This window comes from Triticum aestivum, chromosome 3B, assembly GCF_018294505.1.
Source record: "Triticum aestivum cultivar Chinese Spring chromosome 3B, IWGSC CS RefSeq v2.1, whole genome shotgun sequence".
NCBI lineage: Eukaryota > Viridiplantae > Streptophyta > Magnoliopsida > Poales > Poaceae > Triticum > Triticum aestivum.
The window spans coordinates 518,278,607-518,287,494 of record NC_057801.1 but is presented as its reverse complement, the minus strand read 5'-3'; the positions used below and the strand labels follow the sequence as shown (position 1 = coordinate 518,287,494).

Below are 8,888 nucleotides of genomic sequence, written 5' to 3'. Positions count from 1 at the left end.
CCGCAAAAAAAAGAAGAATAAGAATTTCAGAGGATCCCCCATCCGTAGATTCTTGGTTTCACAGGTTCAAAGAAGATTTTTTTTTCTCCTTGCCTATAGAATAGGAGAGGCCCAACAACCCTTTTATCTCTTTTTTAGCATTTGTCCCTTAGAAATCTCCTCCTCTTCCACCTCCAACCACAAAGTGGGCTGGAATGTAAATACTCTATGTAAAAATATCTTACAAATTAATAAATATTTTATCACCATACAAGAATAAAATGTACTTATATGCATTTTTATGTCAGCTATCATATTATTAATCAAAAATATCCATGTTTCACACATTCTAATCTTACAGAAATACTCCTTCCGTTCCTAAATATAAGTTTTTGTAGAGATTTCACTATGGACCACATATAGATGTATGTAGATGCATTTTAAAGTATAGATTCACTCATTTTGCTCCATTTGTAGTCCATAGTATATCTCTATAAAAACTTATATTTAGAAACGGAGGGAGTATATTGTAAGCAATTTTCGCAGCAACGAGATATACTCTAGTTTTTCGTTTGATGGTTAATTGCTTACATGAACTTCATACGCCTGGTTGGTAGGTGCAGTGACACGTCGAATACGATGCAATTTCTTTCATAAAAAGATACTACCTTCGTCCTGGTTTATAGGTCCCCTTTATAGTTTGTGCCAAATTTTGACTAAAGATTTAATTAACAAAATGTTAATGCATGTCAAAAAAAAAACTATCTCATTGGATTCGTATTTGAACATAGTTTTCAAAAATACAATGTTTGGTGACATGCGAAAACATTTTATTAGTTTAATCTATGGTCAAAATTTGACAGAAAATACAATGAAGACCAATAAACCCGGACGGAGTTAGTACAAGCCCGTCAGAGCATTGGCCGCGTGTGTGTTTCGGCCGCCCCTCTAATATCTTACTTTCGATTACACGTAAGAACATCGATCGCCCAACACCAACCACCTTATACATCATCAACGTTAGGAAAGATCACAACAACAGTTTTCTTTCTATCATAATCACAACAAGAGTTGACTCCGCTACAAGGACAGAATCATCTTGTTAATACGGAGAGCCCAAACTAGACCCCTAATACACGCGCGTACTGCTTTCCACGCTTCCTCCACTGTTGTTTACTCAAAACAATCTTGCGGTGTATGCGAGCGTCAACAGAATGCACTGCAAAATTCACCACTCTTTGAAGCTACAGAATTGTGGTCTTGCACTCCTGGATTCTTCTATCTTAATAGAGCTGACGCAGCGTCCGCGTTTCCCTCAAAGATAATGCACTACTCATTGAAGCCAGAAGAGCGAGAAGTGTATCAATTTCTTCTTCTACTACTACTATTTCAAAAAGAAGAGCTCCGCAAGTTGGAGTGTGGACCGTCGATCGCCTTGCCTGCCATATGAACGAGATGAACCCGAAAAGTGAACCGCCCGTGTCATTCTCTCCGGCGCATTTCCCCCACTGATCTTCCGGTACTTAATAAGCCGCTGCTGCTACTAGCACTAAGTACTTCAGTCACTTTTGTAAATTATTATTGCTGTGCTTCTGGGGTCGACCTGTCGCGCATATATTGCTCTCTCCCGTTGCTTCCTCGGCCGGCCTCCCGTTCCGACGCGTCGCGGCCGCCTTTCCCCCACAGTTTCCGAGGAGCAGGAGCGATCCCGTCGAGCTCGCGCGCGCGTGCGGGCATTGGGCCGGACTGCCTCGTGAGGCCGCGTGTGCGTTGGGGACAGAGGCTGGGCAGCGGCGCGATGAGGGGCGGCGGCCACCCGCGATGGGGCTCCGCGGGGACGACGCCGCGGTCGCTCAGCACGGGTTCCTCGCCGCGCGGGTCCGAGCCGTGCTCCGAGGACGGAGAGGAGCTGGTGGAGGTCACGCTTGACCTGCAGGACGACGACACCATTGTGCTGCGGAGCGTCGAGCCGGCGGCGGCGGCGGCGTCGGGGTCGGGCTCGGGGGCGCTGAGGCTGCCGGTGCCGGCGCGGGGCGAGCTCGCGGACGGCGGCTGCGGCGCGTCGTCGTCCTCGTCGCGGTCTCCGTCGATGCGCCGGACGTCGTCGTACCGGCTGGTGCAGCTGTCGCAGGAGCTCATGGCCGGCGCGCGGCACTTCTCGCACGACCTCACCAAGCGGTTCAGCCGCAGCCACAGCCACAGCCGCGACGAGGGCCACCACCACCAGCAGCAGCCGTCGTCCGGCATCGAGTCGGCGCTCGCCGCCCGTGCCGCCCGCCGGCAGCGCGCGCAGCTGGACCGCACGCGCTCCGGGGCGCACCGGGCGCTCCGCGGCCTCCGCTTCATCAGCAGCAACAAGGCCAGCAACGCCTGGAGGGAGGTGCAGGCCAACTTCGACCGCCTCGCCCGCGACGGCTACCTCTCCCGCTCCGACTTCGCGGAATGCATAGGTAGGTACCCCATCATCCCGCCCGCTCCTCCATTTCCCTCTGCTCGAACCGTATCCAAGGAATTCAAACACCGGCGAGGTGCGCTGCCGCAGGGATGACGGAATCCAAGGAGTTCGCGCTGGAGCTGTTCGACACGCTGAGCCGGCGGCGACAGATGAAGCTGGACACGATCAGCAAGGAGGAGCTGCGAGAAATCTGGCAGCAGATCACCGACAACAGCTTCGACTCCCGCCTCCAAATCTTCTTCGACATGTAATTAATTCACCATTATCAAGCCTGTAATTCGATTTTACTGTCCGTTAGCCATTCCGTGACAACATGTTTTGCTTCCTTTCAATTTCAACCAGGGTGGATAAGAATGCGGACGGCCGGATTGGGGAGGCGGAGGTGAAAGAGGTGAGCAAACACTCCATGCCCATGACTATGCCGTGCTTGCCTTTCCCCTTTGTTTTCAAACATTGCTATTTATTTGCCTCCGTTTCAAAAAAAAAAAAACATTGCTATTTGAGGACACCAAATCTGATCATTTAGGCTTTGGTTTGACGACGGCTCAAATATTTGGTCGACGACCGAGCTGTCCATATCAAAATCTGTCGAGTGTTTCGCCGAATATGCACTGCACCCCCCCGTACCGTATGGCATTCTCCAGCACTTTTTAATTATCACTCTGTGCTTCCAGAGGACTAAGGACAATTCCTTCTTAATAACCAGTACAGTACTTACTATAATCCGACATGCAAGGAGGGGTTTTAATTAGATTAGATTAGATTAGAATTAGAGGATTATTAAGAACCGGGGTGGAGTACGTAAGAAGCTGTGGTCATCTATCTAATCGGAGTCGGTGAGCTAAACCAAAACATCTCCGCGTCTCACCAACTCGGCAATTCACATCCCACCTGCCAGCTTTTGGGACACTCGTTTTTTAGCCCTCGTTCAGGGAAAGGCCGGGCAGCTTTGTTCTAGAACGCTTTGTGTGAGGGCGAGAGGGCATTCCGGCCGGCCAGGCAGTAGGTGAGGGGCATTTCCGTGATTGCCCGCTGATCTTCGCTGATCCGCTCGACTCAGGCTGAAAGGTGTGGTGATTCACGTAGTTTTTTTTTTGGATTGGGGCGCGTACAGGGTGCCTTTCACCGGGGCGGCGTCATCAGCTTTCCGTTTGGTTTTGGAAGGAAAATGTTACATCATATGTTCCCTTTCTTTGGCAGATCATCATGCTGAGCGCGTCCGCCAATAAGCTGTCGAGGCTTAAGGAGCAAGCGGAGGAGTACGCCGCGTTGATCATGGAGGAGCTTGACCCCGAAGAGCTGGGATACATCGAGGTGAGCTCCATCGATCGTCGCTTTAGCTTTGGTGCCTGACCGCGTGCGTGCTGCACCTGTCAGCGACCACTTCTTTGATTGCTGGTGCTACTGCTGTACTCGTTTAGCTTGTGGAGATGCGTGCGCCTTCGTAAACAATGAGATCATGCTCTACTATTCGCGTAGGTAAACCTTATTAGTTTACTTCAGGAGCAGTTGACCTGGGTTATCTGCCTCGGCAAGCCGGTGGAGTTGTACCAGCAGGGGTATAAAATATGGTAGTAGAGCCCAGCCGTACCAATGTCCAATATCATCGTTTTTATCTGCATCTCACGCATTGCTGGGTGATGGGTGCACCTCAGCCGGCGAAATAAACAGTAGTAGCACCCTTAAACTTGGCAGGCGACACGCAGCACCAGTATGATTTTTTGTAGTAAAAATTTACTCGTCACATTGAAGGGCCCCAACCACCTGCAGCGAAATGCACCATTGAAATCGATGGACTGAAGCTGGATATGGTGGTATCCCATGGACAGTTCTTCCCCATCATCATTTATATCGAGGTTGGCGAGCAGCTGTGGACCAGCTAGGATAGCTAGCATCAATTTCTGTTTTGCCTCGTTCCGTTCCCCTGCCTGCCTAGCTAGTTCAGTGCCGGTTGCCACCTACAGCCCGTCGCACCACCACCACTTCCGTTGCCACCGAACCGAATCGTTCGATCATGGCTCCCATGATTCTTCAGTTGTGCATTGTTCAGGCGCAAGCTTGTCCCTTCCGAGCTGGTCTAAGCAATCATTAGGCAGGCTGAAGGTTGACCCATAGGAATGTAGACTGGCTGTAGAATAACCTGTTCTCTACCTTTGTTTTTCGTTTCTGAAGTCTGAACTGTTGTGCTGAACTTATGCTTGGTCACTCTTGTACTGAACTTATGCTTGGTCGCTGTAAGTAATGCTAATGCAAGTATTATTATTTTTGAAACAAGAATGCAAGTATTAATTTGTTCACAGGCTTTTTTTTTTTACAAATTGATAACTGTCGCTTGAACTTGAACCAATGGTTCTACTTTTACTGACTTCTGAGAAGTGCACTGCTATTTCTTTTCTCCTTTCAGCTTTGGCAACTGGAGACACTTCTGCTGCAGAAAGACACGTACGTGAACTACAGCCAGGCGTTAAGTTACACAAGCCAGGCACTGAGCCAAAACTTGGCACTAAGGAAGAAGGGCTCCATCCGCAAAATAGGCAACTCTTTGATCTACTATTTGGAGGACAACTGGAAACGCTTGTGGGTGCTCGCGTTGTGGATTGGAATAATGGCTGGACTCTTCACCTGGAAGTTCATCCAGTACCGCGAGCGCTATGTCTTTAAAGTGATGGGCTACTGCGTGACAACTGCAAAGGGCGCCGCTGAAACCTTGAAGCTGAACATGGCGATCATCCTCCTGCCAGTGTGCCGCAACACCATTACTTGGCTGCGGAATACAAGGGCGGCACGTGTATTGCCATTTGATGACAATATCAACTTCCACAAGGTTAGACACACGTATCATTTTCCTCTCTTCTGAAGTTAAATTAGACTTTGATAGTGCAATCACCTTGGAAGTTAGTTTAATGTATTTAGAAGCCCTCACAGACGTGAATGTGTGTAGATTTGATTAAATTGCTTAAATCCAACTTAGAGAGACCTAAAGGCATCTATATTGCAGATAAAATAGTAGCCCTGTTGCCAACTCAGAACCTTTTAGCTTACATGAAATTCACAAGTAATACTAATAATTTGTGTTTTTTGTTGTAATGGCAGACTATTGCAGCAGCAATTGTGGTTGGTGTTATTCTTCATGCAGGGAACCACCTCGTATGCGATTTTCCACGGCTTATACGTTCATCAGAAGAAATGTATACTCCTTTGGGAATTTATTTCGGGGAAACAAAGCCAACATATCTTGCATTGATCAAAGGAGTGGAGGGCGTCACCGGGATAATCATGGTTGTCTGCATGATAATTGCTTTTACTTTAGCAACTCGGTGGTTCCGGCGTAGCCTAGTAAAGCTTCCAAAACCATTCGACAAACTGACTGGCTTCAATGCTTTCTGGTACTCCCACCATTTGTTTGCCATTGTGTACGTGGCTCTCATTGTTCATGGCCAGTTTGTGTACCTTATTCGTGTCTGGTACAGAAAATCGGTGAGATATTTATGTATTTATCGTCCATTCTTTTACTTGAAAGTAGTTGGATTCCTAAGATTCTTATATTTTTCTTTTGATGCAGACATGGATGTATCTTGCAGTGCCTGTGTGCTTGTATCTAGGGGAGAGGATTCTAAGGTTCTTCAGGTCTGGCAGTTATGCTGTCCGGCTCTTGAAGGTCAGTAAAAATACATCAGAAACTTGAGCACTGATTCTTTGTGCCTTGTACTAATCTAGTGCCATTTATCTGCAGGTGGCCATTTATCCTGGTAATGTCTTGACGCTGCAAATGACCAAACCTGCGACCTTTCGTTATAAAAGTGGGCAATATATGTTTGTTCAGTGTCCAGCAGTGTCGCCCTTTGAATGGTATGTTGTTGCTGTACACTTGTGGCCCTCAATCATTGCTGAATTGTGTGTGCTAGTTTCAACCTCTAGGATAGACAACACATAATTTCTTGCACACTTCATGTCTGCAGAAGGCAGACTGTCTCATTACATTCAACTTTGAACACTATATCTCTTTCAGGCATCCCTTCTCAATTACTTCAGCCCCTGGAGATGAATATCTCAGCATCCATGTTCGGCAACTTGGTGACTGGACACGAGAGCTCAAGAGAGTATTTTCCGCGGCCTGCGAGCCCCCAGTGAGTGGAAAAAGTGGCCTTCTTAGAGCAGACGAGACAACTAAGAAAACGTATGAACATCCCTGTATTTTAGCGGGTACATTTGTGCTCTGTGGACACTTCACAATCCATAATACTGTCTTTTGATCATGCAGCTTACCAAAGCTTCTGATCGATGGCCCTTATGGTTCTCCTGCTCAGGATTACGGCAAGTATGATGTTTTACTGCTTGTTGGATTAGGAATTGGTGCAACACCCTTTATCAGCATTTTGAAAGATCTCCTCAACAACATCATTAAGATGGAGGAAGAGGAGGTTCGTTATATTCTCCATATCATCAGTCAGTCATCTTCATAGTCTTAGAAGTAATTATTCAAGAAATAAATAGATTACTCAAAAAAGTCTAAGAAGTGAAATAAAATATCATTCACATATTCTTTCTATGGTTTATTTTCCACTCACAAGCATAATTGCAGGATACTTCTACGGATCTTTATCCACCTGTTGGTCGGAATAAGCCACATGTTGATCTGGGTACGCTTATGAGGGTTACCACAAGACCAAGGAAGGTTTTAAAGACTACAAATGCTTACTTTTATTGGGTGACACGTGAGCAAGGCTCTTTTGATTGGTTCAAAGGAGTCATGAATGAGATTGCCGACATGGATCAAAGGGTAAGTACATCAAGTGACTGTTACTTTTGTTTGCAGTGCAGTTTGTTATCTTCAGAAATTCACAATAGGTTCCCCTTGCGAAGTTGTACTTAAACTTACCTTTGATCCATGTAGAATATCATTGAGATGCACAACTACCTCACAAGCGTTTACGAGGAAGGGGATGCTCGGTCGGCGCTCATCACTATGCTTCAAGCCCTGAACCATGCCAAGAATGGTGTCGATGTTGTCTCTGGAACTAAAGTAAGCAGTGATATAAAGCTATTAGTAGCTTTCCTCAGTCTGTAAAGTGAATGCATCAAACTATTAAGCCATTTCTCCCTATTTATTGGCATAAATGTTTAAAAGAGGCGCACACTTGCCTTGTACTCCTACTACTTGCATTTGACTACCAGTGAACTCATTTTCCAGGTTCGGACACATTTTGCAAGACCAAATTGGAAAAAGGTCCTAGCCAAAATTGCCTCCAAGCACCCGTATGCCAAGATAGGTTAGTATACGTATTACAGCCTAATCAAACGTGATTTGATTTGTTGAAGTCATTGACCCATGGATTATCTACCGTTATCAAAGTTATTTTTGTATATCCATGCTAGAGTTATTATGTGCGCGCACTAGTACGTTGATATGCAAAACGTTTAGTTGGATGTACTACACAAGGAAGACTGCTAGGCAAATTTTTAAAATTATAAATGGTGTGTTAGTAGTATTAGTAATCATGATTTTTTTATTTCAGCTTGGGTTGAATTAGTATTAGTAATATCAAATCCTATGTCGATAAGCAAAGTCCATAATTATTTATGTTTGCATACAGGTGTCTTCTACTGTGGAGCTCCAGTCCTGGCACAAGAACTTGCCAAGCTTTGCCACGAGTTCAATGGGAAATGCACCACAAAATTCGAGTTCCACAAGGAGTATTTCTGAATTCCAAGTAGACACTTGACAGGAAACGAGAATAGAAGCTATGCTACTTGTACAGCATTTTTGTCCTGGTATATTCTTTATAAAGGACGGGAGAGGCCAAGGTGAAGAAGCAGCCATAGACTTCTTGCTGGACAGCACTCCAAAATCCCAAATGCGCCAACAAGAAGGATGTAGATCTACATGTGGCTTCCATGATGGCTTTTACAACATGGACCTGAGAGGGGATTCGATTGTACAGAGACCACCTGAAGACGACGCTTCTCCTGAATATAGTTGGGAGTATAGGATGATGATATATAGGACATAGGAAGGGAACCGCGAGCCACAAGGCTAATTAACTGTATATTTTTATCATGCAGCTGATTGTCTGACCAAGGCAAAAAAAAGTACGTTTGTGTCTGTAATTTTACATATACAAAAAGAAACGAAAGAAAAGTGAAAGAAAAAAAAGAAAAGGTATACTGTTGTGAGCTGATTGGTTCAAGGCTGGGTGTGGCGTCACTGTTGTGAGCTGTGACAGTGATCAGGAAGGGAAAAACCAAGTCATGTATTGCTGTATCTAATAATGCTCGTGTTGAAATCTGGAGCCAGCATGATTCACTCACCTGCACATTGCCATCTGGGAAGCGAATGGTACTTCTGATCCTCGGGTGTACCAGAGTCCGGGGTCCAGAATCTGTGAGGAAGAAGGGCGTGCGCAGTGGTGCACAGGGCTGCCGCTCACTCGAGCTGCCCTCTCTGGTGCTCCGG

General features: G+C 46.1%; 1 protein-coding gene across 1 annotated transcript; it reads left to right on the top strand.

Annotated features, from left to right (window-relative positions):
* Nucleotides 1–1,530: 1,530 nt before the first annotated feature.
* Nucleotides 1,531–8,613, top strand: LOC123070685 (respiratory burst oxidase homolog protein A). The gene is made up of 14 exons (XM_044493977.1): nt 1,531–2,429; nt 2,522–2,681; nt 2,777–2,825; nt 3,635–3,748; nt 4,839–5,258; nt 5,528–5,911; nt 5,997–6,092; nt 6,168–6,283; nt 6,444–6,611; nt 6,696–6,855; nt 7,017–7,214; nt 7,329–7,457; nt 7,626–7,704; nt 8,029–8,613. The coding sequence occupies exons 1-14, from the start codon at nt 1,778–1,780 to the stop codon at nt 8,136–8,138; spliced, it is 2,835 nt and encodes a 944-aa protein (XP_044349912.1). The 5' UTR covers nt 1,531–1,777; the 3' UTR covers nt 8,139–8,613.
* Nucleotides 8,614–8,888: the final 275 nt, after the last annotated feature.

Bases quoted from the DNA above. Each gene is read 5' to 3' on its own strand.
- LOC123070685 (XM_044493977.1), top strand. From the start codon at position 1,778: ATGAGGGGCGGCGGCCACCCGCGATGGGGCTCCGCGGGGACGACGCCG. The intron at 6,612-6,695 runs GTATGAACATCC...TTGATCATGCAG, and splicing joins GACGAGACAACTAAGAAAAC to CTTACCAAAGCTTCTGATCG. The intron at 7,705-8,028 runs GTTAGTATACGT...GTTTGCATACAG, and splicing joins GCACCCGTATGCCAAGATAG to GTGTCTTCTACTGTGGAGCT.